This window comes from Medicago sativa, chromosome 4, assembly GCF_051527215.1.
Source record: "Medicago sativa cultivar Bolivia chromosome 4, Bolivia_mono, whole genome shotgun sequence".
Classification (NCBI taxonomy): Eukaryota; Viridiplantae; Streptophyta; class Magnoliopsida; order Fabales; family Fabaceae; genus Medicago; species Medicago sativa.
In genome coordinates this window covers 78,054,487-78,072,637 of record NC_140752.1, presented here as the reverse complement: position 1 = coordinate 78,072,637, position 18,151 = coordinate 78,054,487, and the positions used below count along the sequence as shown (strand labels likewise).

Below are 18,151 nucleotides of genomic sequence, written 5' to 3'. Positions count from 1 at the left end.
TTATTTATTGGATTTACCCTCAATCGCCAGCATGTGTATTTTGGATTGAAGGTTTAAGAGGGGAAGCGCGTGATAGTTTGATTTTCTTTATTAAATTATAGATATAGATTATAGATGTTATATAATGTTTTTTTAATTAAAATAACATGATAAATGAACATATAATGTTTTAATTGTGTTTAATTTTTTTAAAAAAAACATTTTATATTTTTCGTAATTTAAAAAAGAAAAATGAGTCCTCACACTTCGATTGTTTGAGTCTAACCGACGTAAAAGAGAACAAGCAAATGTGCAAGGGCAAAGGAAGACGCAATGGATCCATACCATCTTAGATGTAAGACTTTAAGTCTTAGCATGAGATACCAAAGCTTTGTCACGAGGACGACGAGCATGCAGATGTTTAGGATGTTAAGTATTATGAGATGCTAGACGGGGAAGCACTCGATATGGATTCATATCCTGGAGGCCCATCAGACACGCCGGTTCTTAGCTTGTACGCACATCATGTGGTCAGACAAGTATGAGAGAGAGAGAGAGAGAGAGAGAGAGAGAGAGAGAGATGTATTTTTGTATTTGTTTTATTATTATACATGTCGTGTTTTAGTGGATAATTTAAATTGACAATATTTTTACAGATCTCTCCCAATTTAAAGTGCGTCAATAATGGGAAGAAATTGAAAAAAGTTGTGAAAGTGAATAAACAGTGGTTAAAAAACACTATCATGGTGGGTTTTATTGGTTTACGCGTACAAACTATATCATTCTATACCAACTTTCTTGATTGTGTGTTGTCTGTCGAGGACTTGGGAGATAATGCGCTACATAGTTTTGAGATAACATACTAGTACATGAGATGATATTTCAGGATCTCACATTTGTATGTGCCTCTCAGACATGCGGTAGATTTTCTTAGCCACCCAAGTAAAAGACCTCGATGAGATTGTTGTTAAATAGAAACATAACATGCAATATGTAGACATGAGCCCACGGTTATGGCGCATCATGAAGATGACCACTAAGATATTGTCTAGTGGCTAAGTGGAGCAGGGAGGTCCAGTCTGATAGAATTTGGAACAAATCATTGTTGAAGCTCAGGGAGGGATGATGTATCGTCAAAAGAGGGGGGGACATGCCACTCAACATTGTTTATGTGGTTTTGATTCTTTGTTTAGAATATGTTGTCTCGTTTGGATATGTTTTTTTTTTGAATATTTTGGACATTGGTTTATGCATGCATAATATTATGACTATGATGTGCTATACTTTCACTATATACTATGTCACATGTCATACTTTGGTGTATGTTGCAACTCAACATATATCTACCAAAAAATGTGTTTTGTGTCACAAATATTAAGATCCTATTATGACGCATTTCAAATGATATAATCATAATATACATTTTATGCATTTAGACTATATAATATGAAATATGTCAACATACACATTGTAAATGTTCTTAGAAACTATACCGACGAGGGGTTTGCCATAATTCGAAATATAAGTACAAAATATTATAAAAATATTTAATTATATAATCCGAGTAAAGACAAAATGAAACATTACTAAATGTTATGGAACTTCGGTTCACTTTGGTTCAAAACAGTTTCGTTCAGAACAGTTCGGTTTGGTTCGGTTCAGTTTTAAAAGTTATAAAATTCGATTTTGTTTGGTTTTTTATATTTTTTCAAAGTTACCAATAATAACAATTCGGTTCAGTTCGAAACAATTTGGTTTAGTTCAAAACGATTCGGTTCAATACGAAATACAAACAGATTAGTTCGATTCGGTTATTTTGAATTTAACAAACAATTCAGTTTGATTCGGTTCAGTTTTCCTCCCGAAACAAACCATTTCCACCTCGAGAGGAAGGGGACTTATTTATTGCCCAGCCCAGCCCAATCCAATCCTGTACAATGCTCCCTCCCCCCGGTTCCGACACTGAAACTGCAAAATTCATTCTTTTCCATTTCAAACGCGCGTTCTCTTCTCCCATGCCATAGCGTTTAACTTCAATGCCATTATTCTTTCTACTCTATTCTAATGGCATGCTACTGTAAGCACCACTCCTTCTTTCTTCACTCCCATTTCTTGTTTAGAACAATTCCATTTCCTCTCCGTCGCATTCACACCACCACCGCCGCCGCCGGAAACTACTCTTGCAGTTTTCAATCACCAAACCTTCTTCGTTCTTCACGCGCACCACTCTCCAAGGTAACACACTCGCGTAATTAACTTATTATTTTTATTCACCGTGCTTTTTATTCTTCTTTCGTTAAAAGCTTCGTTGGCTTTGGTTTGTTAGGGTTTTTGTAGTGTATCTTTGGATTCACATAAAGATGGAGTTGTTTCTGCAACTTCTCCAACCACCGGAACGGTGCCTCCAGAAATTAGTTACGGAGCTGCTCAACCCGTGCACATTGGTTCTGTTACCAATGCCGAAGCTGCGGCCAATGGCAGAGTTATGCTTATTGATGGCACGTCCGTGATTCATAGAGCATACTACAAGCTGTTAGGTATGCATTATTGTTTTTGTTATGGTCATGTTTGGATAAGCAACTTCTTTGCAGCTTATAACACAAATGCGTGTGTATAAGCTATTTCTATAGCAAAAGATAAAATAAAGTTAAATATTTTTGTTGACCTTCTACATAGAGTTCAAAGGGTCATGCATAACAATGTCACGTCTCCTAGGTCCATGAATGTTGTGTTTACGAGGATCGGTTTTGCCATCAGAAAAATTAAAAAGATGATATTAATTGTTTTAGTTGAAAACAGCTTATGCTAAATATCATAAGCTGTTTTCATAAGCTCTCCCAAACAGCCATGCAAAACTTATGCTAGTAGATAGATATATTCAAATAACCAATCCCAACAAGCTCTATGTGTGCTATTGTTTCTTTTGCTACTTTTAATGTCTTCTAGAATGTTTTGCTGAATTGTTATGCATTTGCGGTTGTTTTTGAGCCTGTGAATTTTAATTATGTTGGCACTTGTTTGATAAACTTTTTGGGTTTTATTTATGTACTTTGCTGCTGATAAATTTGGAAGCGATTTTGCCTTCCTCTTATTTTTATTGGTTTTTCGTATTTGGGGTTTTGTTTGAGAAATGTAACTGATCGTTGTTGATCCACATTGGATTGATAGCAAAATTGCACCATGGTCATCTAGCACATGCCGATGGAAATGGAGATTGGGTTTTGACAATTTTTTCAGCACTATCATTTGTAAGTTATTTGTTGATTTTTTACATTCTTATATGAAGTTGTAGAATTCGCAAAAATTTATGATCGTGGATCAATTTTTTGGCATCTTGGTGCATTGTTTTTTTAATGTTGTACCTTGTTTCTTTGATGTTGTTATTCTGATCTCTGATATGAAGGGCATTTCCCACCCTCATCAAGACTTTTCTGAATTTTGTGGAAAAATATTAACTTTTTCTGGTGACCACTAATTTTAATGCCCAACTTTGGTTAAAAAGATAAGAGATTAATCTGAGACACGTGAATGAATTGATAAATGAAACCTTGATTCAAGATAATTTTTATAAACTATTCTTGGAATGAACATTTGTGAGGCTTTAGACTCAGCCTTATCATGTAAACCATTTGTCTAAGTGCGTAATGGTGTAGTGTTTATTGTGTCAGAAAATGCTGAAGTGCCAGTAGCAACACACAGTCTTAGAAGAGCTAAAAATGAGCTATTTTTTAGCACAACTGTCTTGATGAGACACACAGACTCAATGAAAATTAATTTTAGTTTACATTGAAGAAACTTTGCGGTGTTTTTGTCCTCAATCAAGAAAGGAGAAAAATAATGCAGTGTTTTTTATAATCATTCAAATTAAATCTTAAGTTTTTCATTTGTTTAATTAACAAGCAAATATGATAATTTTTAGTGTGGTTGAATGTGCGGAGAAGTTTCAATTTGTTTGGTAAGTCTGATTTTTATCTTTTAGTTACTCTTGTTTTTTTTCTCTCTTGCAGATTATTGATGTTCTGGAATTCATTCCTTCCCATGTGGTGGTATGTTTTGTCCATTATGCATTGATTTGCATGAAAAGCTTGCATTTCCTTTAAATTTGTCATCCTCACATTTATCTGTGTGAAAAGCTTGCATTTCCCTTGTCGTGTTCAGTGTTTACAATCAGTTAGTCTGACTATCTAGTATTGTTTCTTTTGCATGCAGGTAGTGTTTGACCATGATGGTAAGATATCAAATTCCGCCTCTATATTTGCTAGTATATTTTGTGACCTATTTGATCTTTCATGGTAATAGAAAGTACTGTTCTTTTAATTATTATGATACTTATATTTTGATTATTTTATTTTTGGGTTTATCCTTGCGTTGATGATAAATTGGGTAGAAGTTTAGTTTGCATGCAGTACTGTGTTATGCACCTTATGTTTTGATTAAGACCATGTTGGTTTTCTGAACCAAATTAGGATTCTTTTATTGACCAAAAAACATTGTAAAAAGATTATCAACTATATATAATCACAATGACAATATAGATGCTGTGGGAAAAAGTGGGCTATAAAGATGACATGATGGACTTAGGGGGTACTTGTGTAAACATTTTACTCGAGCATCAGTAAACACTTATTATAGGAGAGGTTATGTATAAGTTGTTCTTACAATAAAAAAGATATTGAGGATAAGCTCTGTGTATAAGTTGTTTCTATAAGCTATCTTGGAGAGCTTACGAAAAGCGATTAAAACAGTTTTTGGGTATATCTTAAGTTATTTTTATAAGTTCTTCCAAAAAATGTGAAAGTACTTATGTCATAAGCAAAGTAGCTCTCCCAAATGCCTCCTTAGAGGATGAAGCCCTAAAGTTGGAAATGCATTTCTTAAGTTAATCAAAAGCTGGACACACATGCAACATAAGTACAGTTAATACGGTCTCTAACGTTAGGAGGCTTAATCAATTAGGTCTAGATTTTCAACTGATCAGCCATCAACGATTTGGATTCAAACAACACTGTTGTCTATGAAGCCACTTCGATGTTTTTTTCAACAACAAAAAATACGGCGAGGATGTGTCAAAAAATATTTATGCAAATATAATAATTTGTCGTGGTTCAGTTTAACATGCACATATCTTTTTAGTCTGAATTCCAGACTTGGCCTTAATTTTTTTTTTTTGTCATATCATTTAACCTTTAAGTGTCCTGATCCTCTGCCAGCAATACTGGCTTTACACTGTTTTCTTTCTTTTATACAAAGTATTTAAGATTTGCAGTTGAGCATAAAGCTATATGATTCTTCTGACATGTCAGTGTCTCATTAAATCTTTGACTATGTATTTCTGCCATTGCTCTATGCCGCCGAAGTGAACTATCTTTTCTGTTCCTGCTGAAGTTTTAGACAGTTGTTTTTTTACAGAACAAACAACAATGGGAATTTTTTAACAAAAAAATAACAGGGTTGAATGCTTTTATGCTATTAATGCAAGATTTTTATTCTCTTTTTGTCGTATCTTGTACTAATGAATTCATATTGTGGTTTATTTTAATCATAAATAAAAGAAGACAAATATATATGACAGGGAATAGAAGTAATTTGATGCCCAATCATTAAGTTATGAGATAATTGCATCCTTTAGCTAGGTTAAAAATCAAAGAGATGGGAATCTTTTCACCCTTGGAAAGCATCAATAGTTAAATGAATTACTGTTTGATACATGATTCCCCACCAAGCTCTTGCACCGATAACCAAGGATATTGAGTTTATGTAAAACTTATCATGATCAATGAATATAGTGTCATAGGAGGAATATTACGTTCAGTTGAGTGCAAGTTGCTTCTACAAGCTGTTGATGCACCGGTGGTATCTTGGCACACTAAGGATCTGATCACATCATTTTGTCTTTTTCTCCCTAGAGTCTAACTTACATTTCTTAAGTTCTTTGTTTTGTAAAGCCTCTCTGTTCAAGTAAAATCTTAATAAAGGAATCCTTTTCATTTCAGGAATTCCATTTCGTCAGACTCTTAATTCATCAAAACAAAGTTTTACTGCTAAAGGTATGTTAAATTTTGAGTTTCAGTATCTTTGAGTGATGAAATTGAAATGTTAGACCTATATCAGAATTTAAACCCCTTTATATTGTAGTTATATATGCACAAGGGCAGAGTGAGCGTGGTTTTTTTTTTTTCATCAAAAAAAGAAGAGTGTAGTTTAGTTTTCAGTTCTTTAATTTTGTCAGAGGCCCAAGTTATGATAACAGTATCGACAGGTTATTTATTGAAAAAGGAACAATAACAGAAGAAAAACTCTGTTATTCCAGAGCCTGGCTGCTTAGAGAGATGTAAAAAAACAATATAGCATTCTCTGTCCCTTTGAACCATTTAGGCCTTTCTCTCCACAGTTCTCATCAAATTTCTCCTATTTGTGTATTTAATTTTTTTGGCCTCCCCAAATAAATTCACTTTGACCCTCCCTGCCCACCTTAAGCAAAGCTCCTGCCCTTGCTATTGGTGATAAGGTAGTAGGTATACCTTTTGATGTTCATATAGTCTAGGCTAATTCATTCGGATGAAGTACTTTGGTCATCATAAGCTAGGCGGTAATGCAGATAATAATCTCAACTGCTTTGGTGGGGCATAACAAGAACGAAAGGTTCTAGACTTTGAAGGATATAATGCTTTTCAGTGACATTTCTAGCTGAAGGTGCTGGAGTTTCTACTCCTTGGGTGATTCCTTGTACTTGTTCCTTTTGGACTTTAGCCCTCTTGTTGCCTCAAAAAAATCATAATTATGTTCTTCCCATGCCTGTTCTTTCTCATTTTTATTGATATCCCTTATTCAAGCTTCATTGGGGACCACAATATCTATCTGCTTAGAATTGTAGGCTGTTGTCATATGCATGACCTTGCCATTTTATTCTGTTCTTATTTGTCTCACTTTGGATTTTAATGATGCTTTGATTCAATTGGACTGGGGTAGTTAATACTTAATACTGTGTTTTGTGGTATTTTTAGAAGAATAGAAGTTAAATGACTAGTTAACCTTTTGATTTGAGATTTACCCGATTCTTTGACCTTGTTTTTAACACATTGTTTTACAGCTTCTTAATGTTATGTGTCCTAATTTCATGCGCACTTTGTTTGAAGGCCAGAACTTTAGGCACAATCTATACCCTGCGTACAAGAGCAATCGTCCTCCTACTCCTGATACCATTGTTCAGGGACTTCAATACCTCAAAGCATCCATCAAGGCCATGGCCATAAAAGTCATTGAGGCAAGTTGTGGATTTATATCGTGACAGGTTTAAGTGAGTATAAAACTGATATAAATTCATTAAATGATAGGTTCCAGGTGTAGAAGCAGATGATGTGATTGGAACATTAGCCTTAAGGAGTGTTGATGCTGGGTACAAGGTGATGTCTTTAATAGTTTCAAGATAGGAATGGTTCATACCCTCTAACTCCGATGTACCTTTACAAATTTTAAGAAAAATAAATATTTTCTTGACCAAATGAAAAGTGTACTACTATAACTATAAGAGTGTATTCATGTTGCTGAAAGAAACCGTTCGTTATGACATAACACTTCATATTATTATAATATTATGGATGTTCTTAAATCATGAACTCTGTTACTGAAAAGGGGGCCGTGGCAATTTATAATGGGACTATTTTGCTTGAATAATGAAATTCTACGTAGCATAGAGTTGCTGCTTTAGTTATGGAAATGCCTTCAGTGATATTACCAAGCCCCTTTCACTAATGATTGTCTCTTCTTGATGATAGGTACGAGTTGTCTCCCCAGACAAAGACTTTTTTCAGATTCTATCTCCGTCGTTACGTCTCCTAAGACTTGCTCCACGTGGTGATCAGTTAGTATCAGACTTAATTTCTGGTTTAATATCATGTACTAGCTAATGATTTCTGGTTCTGCATTGGCGACAGTTTTAAGTTTTAACTTATGCGCTATATAAATATTATATGATAAATGATCTTGCTGTATATATTTTTTTTTCCCCGTTTCTACTACTTTCTGAGTTCTATTAGGAAAGTTTAGAGATTAATGAGTTGGATCCAAATATGGTTTATGATAGAACATTATGGCGTAATTTGATCCATGTACTCGACCCCCCTTAGTGGGATAAGGCTTGGTTGTTGTTGTTGTACTACTTTTTGAGTTCTGTATTACATGAAAAATTATTGGTACAACCATATACTGGAGTACTGGACAATTCAGTAACAATAATATACTTTCTCAAACGTTAAATTAAAAACAAATTGCAACAAAGCTGCGGTGAAAAGGCATTCAAAATATGAAAGCCTTTCAAAAACATTTTCAATTTTCATTTTTTAAATCTCGTGTTCATTTTAAGTTATTGCAAAGATATGAAAAACTCATGTGGTGAACGATTGTAATAGAGAGAATATAGAAGGCAAGCTAGGAAGAATATATTTTTCAGAAACAATGACAACATTGTTTTTGGCATTTTCAATATTTCTAGATCTATTTTCAAATATTGTAAAAGAAAATGCTGAGGGAAATATTGGATCTATATTCTCATATGTTTATTAGTTGAGGGAAAAAAGGAGAACATGAAAAATGGGAAGTAAACGGACCTTTACTTGTTTGATTGTAATCTTCCGTTCCAAGTAACAAAGTAGTTTACTCTTATGTTTTAAGACAGCTTTTTTTTTTTCCTCAATAGGATGGTTTCGTTTGGAGCTGAGGACTTTGCAGAGCGATTTGGAGGTCTGAAACCATCCCAGTTTGTGGATATGATTGCACTTTCTGGTGACAGATCTGATAATATTCCAGGTTATTTTTTCCTCCTCCCTTTGGAACATCATTTTATGAAACATGAGTAAAAATTGAACAAGGTTACCAAGTCCAGGAAGCTTTTCAAATACGAGGGCATAGTTAATTTCTTACGTCACCTTTGAAATCAATAGGTAATCAGATCTGTTAGTATATTAGGAATATTCAGTATTAGAAGTCTTATTATGTCAGGAGTGTTTTATCCTCTACTTGTGCATGATCCAATACCCTATTTGTAAAATCTGTTCTGCCATTTATCCTTTCTATCTTTTTCCAATAATTTCAACAAGACTAATATCCTATACAATATATAGCATTATAGAAAATGTAAAAGAGAAGATTCACTTATTGAAAATGATAGACTGATTAAAGTAAAATGATAGACTAAAGTTTAAGTCCGGTTCCTGAAATTTACACGTAATGGGATCATTATTCTAACAAACAACTAATTGAAGTGTACAAGGGAAGAAAAAACCTCCAATGCATTCTATTCTACAAGGAATTCCTTCCTCTAGGGTCATTCCTGTTTTGTGGAATCAAGGTCCATCTTTCTTCGTGCCAAACTAATGAATCATCATTACCTAAATATATAGTCAAGTATGGAATCACTGTTTTGTTTTCAGGGGATAAGTATGTTATATAAGCTTCTCAGATTTTAATAAGTATTTAATACTTGGGAGTATTTTGTACATACAGGAGTTAATGGAATTGGAGACGTTTATGCTGTGCAATTGATCAGTAAATTTGGTGAGGTTTCATCAACTTTCTCATTCTTTTCACTAGTAAATAATGTTCTGGCATCATGAGAAGTTAACTTTCAGCAAGTACTATGATTTTATTTCTAGACTCAACTACGAAGAGTAGTCTGTCTTCGTATCTAATAAGCAAGTTTTTTTCTTTGCTCAAAGTGAGCATCTAAGGAAACTTGGTATGGGAAAAGAAAACGAGTGTGTTAATAAATTTATTATGCACCCCTTATATTGGTCCACCGGGGGAATGTTTAGCAGGGAAGAGACAATGTTCACTATGCTTATAACTGGATGTTGATGTGGCAAGAGGAGAGAGGTTAGGCTACAATTTGGTAAGGTTTGCGCCGGAGGTTGTAGACTGAAGTCCTAGCCTATCTGTGTATACTCTTTTCTTTCTGTTTTTGGTTTCTGTGATAGTTAGAGGTTCTGCACTGTATTTTCTGTATGTCTGTTGGAAATCCCGCCTCGAGCGGGAGGGGGGGTGTTGGTAATCCCACCTTTATTGCGATCTGCCCCTAGTTGCCTTGTGTTGGCTTTGAGGGGGTGGATTTAGTCCCACATCGGTTAGATAAGACTCTTGATAAGAGTCTTTTAAAGAAGAGGCACCCCTCACCTTACAAGCTGGTTTTTAAGGATGAGTTAGGCTCCGAATTTCAACATGGTAGCAGAGCCTATCCAAGATCTATCGTTGGGATTCCGCCTTGCCACGCTTCATGCCCATTGGGTCCGAGCGTGAGGGGGGGTGTTGGTAATCGCACCTTTATTGCGATCTGCCCCTAGTTGCCTTGAGTTGGCTTTGAGGGGGTGGATTTAGTCCCACATCGGTTAGATAAGACTCTTGATAAGAGTCTTATAAAGAGGAGGCACTCCTCACCTTACAAGCTGGTTTTGTAAGGATGAGTTAGGCCTTAAATTTCAACAATGTCATTGTGAATTACTTCTCCTTCTGTAATCAAATAATTGGGTTCTTATCGTCATTCCTCTGTGGTATTCTTTTTGAAGTGTAAAACCACATATTAATTGTACCTATACTGGACTGTCCAGAAAATATAAATGTAAATTTATTAACCAAAAACTGCATATATTTCTGCAAATGTAACCATTTTTTCTTTTGGCTCATTTTCTTTTTGCTATTTGGTTCTCGTCCTTAGTATTGTTTTGGAAACTATTTGAATGACTAACATTATATTGGATGGTTGCTTGGCTAGCATTTGATTATTTAGTCATCCAAATAATCAAATCATGTAGAACAAACTTATCTGAAAATAGTCTGTAATACTTTTGTATACATGCATGCGTGATTTTAAGCAATCTCTCTCCACTTATTTGAATAGGCACATTGGAGAAGTTGTTGGAATCTGTTGACCAAATCAAAGAGGATCGTATTAGAAAGGTATTCCCGCTTCAGGGGTAAAGTTATTCATGTAATGGTTAAAATGTTCTCATTGGAGCATATTATACCTTATTTAATATGATTACTATGATCTATTTAGTATCTGAATGCCTTCCCTTGTTCGAAACTATACTGTATATGATATTAGTGGTTTTACCCACTATTATGACGTCAATGCCGACATTGTGATTTTTTTTGCAATTTTCTTTGCAGGCCTTAACTGAAAATGCTGAGCAGGCTATATTAAGCAAGGAACTGGCAAGCATCTCAATCTCTGATATTCTTTGTTTTTATTTATATACACTTTTTTCTCTGTTTCTTATTCTGTCTTTTTATCCTTTAAACTGCAATTTACATTTATACAAGAGTGTTTAAAATTATGACAGGCGTTGTTACGTTGTGATCTCCCATCCTACATGGTACCATTCACTGTAAAAGATCTCTTGTTTACTAAACCCGAGGTTTGTGGCTCCCAAGGCAGTTTGAATTTTCAATTTATATTTTTTAATTAGTTTTTGGCATGGAAATTTTTCAGTCCAACTATAGATTATATTTAAAATTAAAAGCTCATATTTACCATCAAGTTTTTGTGCCATAAGCATAACCACGCTCTCTCATAACTAGATGGTTTTTGCATACTGTGGCGGTAGATGAGATTGAGAATAGATGCAGTTGCATACATGTTTGCGGGTTATTATTTGAATTTGAATACTTTTTGGGAATAAAAAGTAAACTTATGATCAAATGATCATTTGAAACTTTACCCAAGATATTCTAGCATTTCTGAATTCATAATTGTACTTTGGACATAATCTTATGCATTGTTATTAAATGCAATAAACTTCCGTAAATGTTTGGCAGTACGCTATCATGCTTGACATTCCACAATACATCTAACATTGTAAAATTAAATTGTGTACACTGTACAGGACAATGGCAGCAAATTCAACAGCCTTTTAACAGCTATCAGTGCTTACGCAGAAGGATTTTCAGCTGATCCTATCATCAGGAGAGTGTATCATTTGTGGGAAAAGTTGGATTCAAGGTGAAGTTCATTGAGATATCAGGGTTTCTTTGTATAGAGCAGAGATACTTAAAATGGAGCATGTCAATACTGGAACCACAATACAACATGAGGGGATTTAAGTGTATATAGCACGTCGAGCATGTGTTTTTTTTGGGCAGATATCAATGCATTCCAGTGAGTGTTCTGCGATGAAAACATTTTTTTTTGGTTATGTATGCCAAATTGATGGTTCTTTGTAGAATTTATTTAGGTGGAAGCTTTAGAACGCATGATGCAAATGGTAGTAGGAAAATGACAAATTTGAAGTGACAATAGCTCTACTGGGATCAGACACGTGAGTCCTAACTTCTACCCAATGCCCATCTTCTGGGACCAGTCAGAACGTATACATAACTTAAAGAGGATGGTATTTTGTACGTATTTGTAATGTAATATGTGCTAAATTGATCTTACAGTACATTGATGTTTTTGCTCCCTGTTTCTATTAACGTTAAGTGGCCTCACTCGCTCATTAACAAACAAATATTGATTTTTTTCAAATTAAAAAAAAAAAGTTCATAGATTTCGAAACACAATTGTATTTAGGATGTTGTTTTGTGATTTTATTTTAATCATTAATGTTAAAAATCATTTAAACAATTAATTTACTAATGAAAAAAATCCCAATCTTCGCTCAAAACTAATACGTGATTTATATGTTCTTATTTTCGTAAGTTATGTGTAATGATTCAACTTTGAAATAAATATCACGTATCTAATCTCAATTAATAATATAAGGATCTTAAGAATATTCACTTTTAATGTAAATCAGTTCTACAGTTAAATATATTTCAAATCATACATTTTTGTAAGAGCACTGCTATATCATGCAACAGAATTATCATGAGACAGAATTTGTACTGAAGGCATCACGACAAGTATATAGCCACAAGGGAGGGTATGGATATGATCTAGAAAATATAGTGCAAAATAGGTATCATGAAGTATTCCCATGTTATCTCTTGCGATAACTAGCAATACTCTTTGTAAGTGTACGTTGAAATCGATAGTGTGAAAGAATAAATGTCTTTTTCTTTTTGTCAAAAAGTTTATGCATTAGCTCATTTGTCTAAGAAAGTTTCTGGTCATTGTTGTTTTTTTAGAAGTTCATACTTATTTTTTATTAGATTATAACATTTTCTGATAAGCTAATTCAAATAGCTTAAAATTTGTGTAGCCAAAAAAAAAAAAAAAAAAACTCAAAATTTATAGCTTATCAATTTTTCCCCATTAAATGTTAAATATTACGTCATTTTATATTTATGAATTAATTCAACTATTAATCTTAAAAAATTACTCGAAAATCAACCAACTAACTTATCTATTATAAGATAGTTTATCATCTATTTCTTATTTCTTTTAATAAAAAGAGGCTAAGTGCACATTTATTCGACTCTTAATCTGATTGCCCTAAGGACCAAAACGTGATATTGAAACGAGAAACAAACTTAGCCAGGAGAAGTGGAACTATAAAATATAAAGAATTCGACTAGGGAAATGATTAGGAGGATTATTTCATACCATAAAAATTCCTTCAAAATGCTCTCCCAATTCATGTTTCTCCATTCAAGAAAGGAGAACATTCCTCCCTTCGCCTTCCCTTTTCTCATCTTTTACTCAGCTTAGTTCTCCTCTGCCCTCTTAACGCCCAAGCAAAACCCTTAGGACAAAGGTGATTTGATTTCTATGACTCCTTACCATGGGCTATGCAAGTTGAGCATTGCTCTATAGGATAGTAAGACCCACAAAACCATGGATATGGGATGTAATTTTGAGAACATTCTTAGGAAGAGACAAATTTCTAATAGGTATCTTAAATATGCATGCATGGAAGCTTCTTCTACTTAATGTCTAACAAGGGCTTGGTATTTCTAGTTATTTGTCTGATTCTATCCCCTTTTTCATCTTGTTTGTATCAAACAAGTTGCATATCAGAAGCAGCCCTACAAATAAATTCAATATATATCGCATTCCTTAAAGAAATAGGATCAAGAAACTTAATCATTAATATATATTTTCTTTACACAGCCCTTAATGCTCTGTAAAACTGCTTAAAAGTTAAGCGCTATCACACAAGAATGTTATCAAAACTCGGGGCATAGGGCTGCAAACTGTTTTAGACTTTTAGTTAAATGGCCTAAGCTGGCATTGAATCCAAACAAAAATAAGAAAACCAACAACTTGTCTTCATATCCAAAACATAGTATCACCATCTTCGTGTAGATGTACAAGCCATTAAGGCATGTTTCTGTTCTTTGCACTCATTTGATCACCTATTTAACTTCTCAGAGCCCTTCTCGTCCGAATTGGCCTACTCAGTGTCCTAGTCAGTGTTGAATCTGGAGAGATCTCTGGTATTTCTTTGGCAACATTATTTTCAGCACCTGATCCTTCCATGCTTTCCTCAGAGCGACGGGTCTTAATCAGATAATGAGCAACAGATTTGAAACCCAATTTCGTCACCTTACAAACACAGATGAAAAGGAAACAATCAGCTTCAGAATATCCATATCTTAGCCTTCCATTCCAAATCACATGACAAAGAAAAATGAAGGAAAAAGGTTCCTTTAAAGAATGTGAAGCGAAAATGTACTCATTTATGAAGACAACCACACTGAAGAAGATAGAACTGAATAGAAGGGAACAAAAAGCAAATGTCAAATCCTGTGACTAACCTTATTGTATATATTACCAGTATGCATCCAACCATTTTTCCTACGGCAGCTATTGCAGTTGCAAATTTCTCGACAAGAAGGGCAAGTCCACTTGGGATTGATGCTGGCTTCTGTCACATTTTCTCCATACCTAGAATACAGAAGTAGAAAATGACAATTATTAAAATTGACAGTGACAGTTTCTGACACAATATTATACTTGTCATGTATTAAATGGAGTTAACTCATCGAGGAAATATACAAATCAGCATTGCATAATTTTTCAAGTTTTGAACAAAAAATAAGTCCTTTTCTCAATCTGAATCTAAACTAAAATAATGTTACCTTGTGTAGAGGCAATCTCCACAAAGCCGTCCTTGGGGTAATTCACATTTGTTGCAATCGGTCAGCTGACCAACAGTTAAGCGCCTAAAAGAAAACAAATGATTTTAGTAAAACTTCTCTATAATCAGAGAAACAAGTAACATATGGAAGAATTGATGTGCCAACTTTATGCATTAACGAGATAAATGAGTTCTTCGATCAAAAGACATGCCTAAAACTGTTCTACTAAGGTAAAACCACTTAAAAAGCATAGAACCAATGTTGTCTATGGTGGAAGGCAAGAAAAGCATAAAACCATATAAGCACACCAGTGGTGGTGCCGCCATGACGGCGGGCATCCCATTAAAAAATTGGTTATGGCAGTTGTAAAAAAAATCCACCAAGCCATTCTGTCATGCCCCCATTACAAGTTATTACAACTTATTGACAAAACAACAAACATAAACCATGATGTTTTATATTGAATTTGGCCATCTCCTCTTAAAATCCACCAAGCCATTCTGTCATGCCCCCATTGCATCTTATATCACCCATGTTTAGTTAAATAGAATATGCTTTCCTTTTCCTTTCTTTTGGCAAACTAGTAAAGAAGAATGCATGCAGCTTCTTAGCTTGTAACAATACATGCATCAGATTCCTTGTTTCAGAATAAAGTGTCATGGATACATAAAAAACTAAAAACCCTTCAATTCATAGGAGAGGGCATATATCAATCAGATAGCACAGCAAATTAATCAATCAAATATAAAACCATAATACCCGCATTGATGACATTTCTCTCCCTTGATTGGATCATATATATGGTCCCCATCCTCATCATATCCATCTACATACAATTCCCAATCAGTCTCACAATCTCCTAGCAGCTTCTCATGCTCTTCAGTGTAAACTTCAGGGTTTGTGCCTTCTGGTATATGAATTTCCACTTCCTTCCTTTTCTTACTTGATGAACTTTCTTGACGCTCTGCTTTAGGACGCTTGTCACAATAGTTAACTGGTGGTAGGGTCGATAGTCTGTAAACCAATCAAACATAAAAAAAAATTAAAAAATATAATTAGCTCTACCAACCATATATATATATCATAGCTCAAACAACACAGAATCAAACATGTTACCATTAAGTGTGGTCGGCTACATCGATTAAACAATGCCGTAATGTTCTATCATATCATATACTAAGGACACAAAAACAACATGCGTAATTGAGAAATACGCAATCTATGAAACAGTGACATAGACTCAGACACCAAACATAACACAAACATGTCAACACCAATAATAGTTAGAAAAAATGGAATGATTGAATGTAGCCACGTGGGTTGGTGTCAATGTCAAACATCAAACACATATTCAATGTGAAGTGTCAGTACTATCAGGGAACAAGACACTCTCTAACACAATTTTTCATACATTTTCCTATCAATTGAAAATCATATCGGTCTCACTAAATGTATGAGGAACCCGCACAATTTCATCAGATTTGTTTGAATTTCAACTAATAAACATATGTTTGGTTGAGCTGATTTTAAATGCTACTGTGAGTTTAACTCTCTTTCAATATGATTTTTACAAACTTCATTATGTAGTTTTCGGATAACCAAAATTTTAGGGTTTTCCAAACACATGATTTCATCAGACTCATTAGAAAATGCTGTAACCTAATTAATACATAAAATTTACCATAATCAATAAATAGATAAACGAATGCATGTTTAACTACTATATCACATACACTTCAGATTAAAGGTGTGTCTGATGTCTGATACTTCGATATCTAACACCAACAAGCAATAAATAGTGCTATTAAATTGATGAAATGAAACATGCAAGCAAAAATGAAAATAGTAGAATAGAATACCTAGAAGAAGAACGTCTTTCAGATTCGTTGGATGGTAACGAGGAGTTTTTCTTGACGGAGGGGCGCGGTGTTGGTGTTTTCTTGAGGTTACCAGAAAGCTTTAACAAACCAAGCTTATGCATTCTCTCAGCGTTCTCTTTCATCCTTTGTTCCCGAATCTGTTCGTAATGCGATGATGAACCTGAAACGACAACACCTTCGTCACCGTCAGTTTTCGCCGTGGTGGCGCCGCCATCTTCAGAAGCTGATTCTTCTTCTTCGCTTCTCCTTCTACGACGAGTTCCCATTCTCTCACACTCTCTCAGCTCTGTTTGTTTTCTTCTGTAACTTTTTTGAGTGAGTTCATGAATGGTTTCTTTTGTTTTGAAAATCGAAAGTTAAAGTGAAAAAATGGCGGGATTTTCAATCCTCTCTGGCAAATAGTAGCGGGATATGTCAAATTTTCATTTTTCACACTACGAAAAACAGTCAAAATTTCTCAAAAAAAAAAAAAACACAATTTCAATTTTCTTCTTTATTTGTACATTAAGACTTTCTTGGTCAATGAAATGAAATATAAGAATTTTGACTTTTTATTCACTGAATAAATAATGTATGTGATCTATATTATAGACCACGTACATCATTTATTCAATAAATATAAAAAGTGAAAATTCGCTTATAAATGAGACTCGATGAAGTATATATAGTGAGATCATTATGAATTTTTCGTTTCTTATAATACTGCATTTCTTAAATAATTCATAATTAATTCATTCTTCATTTAAAAACTTTAAAATTTAATGTGATGTTTTTCTGTACGTTCAGGTCAAAATAAAAATACATCATGACTTCTTTAGAATGCTACAAAACTTTTCATATCCTTTTTATATATTTTACAGATGTCTCAGCAAAAACCAACCCAAAATGGACACCCGTGTTTCAAAAAAACATTAACAAAATGATTGGAGATCACTACAATGCGCGAAGATGGATTATGTGGCGGATAACCTCAAATAGTGAAAAAACGTGTCAGAAATTCCGTTTTGAAGTTTTGTCAACTTGACCACAACCTTATCAGAGTAAGTTGCAATAATATTGTCCATATCTTGTAACGTCGATCATTTCTCTTTCATTGCAAATCCCCTCGTTGACTATGAAAGGTACAAACCATCTCTGATATATTTAAAATGTGTTTCAAAGCTTAATGTTGACATATAATCACTCTTGTGCAGACTTAACCCTCTAAGCATGGCAAGACGAATTAACCCGCGTCTATCTCCACCATGACCAAGATATTCAACTACAAAACGGAATCCATA

General features: G+C 34.2%; 2 protein-coding genes across 3 annotated transcripts; one reads left to right on the top strand and one right to left on the bottom strand.

Moving 5' to 3' along the window:
* The first annotated feature begins 1,943 nt into the window (after positions 1 to 1,943).
* LOC146932192 (5'-3' exonuclease family protein) lies at positions 1,944 to 12,441 on the top strand. 2 transcript variants are annotated; one of them, XM_085703828.1, is made up of 15 exons: positions 1,944 to 2,214; positions 2,306 to 2,516; positions 3,148 to 3,227; positions 3,987 to 4,025; positions 4,189 to 4,207; positions 5,973 to 6,026; positions 7,116 to 7,243; positions 7,314 to 7,382; positions 7,755 to 7,840; positions 8,675 to 8,784; positions 9,481 to 9,531; positions 10,868 to 10,926; positions 11,140 to 11,184; positions 11,313 to 11,387; positions 11,856 to 12,441. In XM_085703828.1, the coding sequence occupies exons 1-15, from the start codon at positions 2,044 to 2,046 to the stop codon at positions 11,973 to 11,975; spliced, it is 1,317 nt and encodes a 438-aa protein (XP_085559954.1). In that variant the 5' UTR covers positions 1,944 to 2,043; the 3' UTR covers positions 11,976 to 12,441. The 2 variants fall into 2 exon arrangements, with proteins under 2 accessions (XP_085559954.1, XP_085559955.1); XM_085703829.1 differs by lacking the exon at positions 5,973 to 6,026.
* Positions 12,442 to 13,975: 1,534 nt separating this feature from the next.
* LOC146932191 (uncharacterized) lies at positions 13,976 to 17,203 on the bottom strand. The gene is made up of 5 exons (XM_085703827.1): positions 16,851 to 17,203; positions 15,751 to 16,005; positions 14,992 to 15,075; positions 14,668 to 14,797; positions 13,976 to 14,455 (listed from the first exon to the last, which is right to left on the bottom strand). Exons 1-5 carry the CDS (start codon positions 17,135 to 17,137, stop codon positions 14,270 to 14,272), a joined length of 942 nt encoding a protein of 313 aa, XP_085559953.1. The 5' UTR covers positions 17,138 to 17,203; the 3' UTR covers positions 13,976 to 14,269.
* Between the last annotated feature and the right edge of the window lie 948 nt (positions 17,204 to 18,151).

Bases quoted from the DNA above. Each gene is read 5' to 3' on its own strand.
- LOC146932192 (XM_085703828.1), top strand. From the start codon at position 2,044: ATGGCATGCTACTGTAAGCACCACTCCTTCTTTCTTCACTCCCATTTC. The intron at 2,215-2,305 runs GTAACACACTCG...TTGGTTTGTTAG, and splicing joins CACGCGCACCACTCTCCAAG to GGTTTTTGTAGTGTATCTTT. The intron at 6,027-7,115 runs GTATGTTAAATT...CTTTGTTTGAAG, and splicing joins ACAAAGTTTTACTGCTAAAG to GCCAGAACTTTAGGCACAAT.
- LOC146932191 (XM_085703827.1), bottom strand. From the start codon at position 17,137: ATGGGAACTCGTCGTAGAAGGAGAAGCGAAGAAGAAGAATCAGCTTCT. The intron at 16,006-16,850 runs GTATTCTATTCT...ATTGGTTTACAG, and splicing joins GAAAGACGTTCTTCTTCTAG to ACTATCGACCCTACCACCAG. The intron at 14,798-14,991 runs GTAACATTATTT...TCTGTATTCTAG, and splicing joins GGAGATTGCCTCTACACAAG to GTATGGAGAAAATGTGACAG.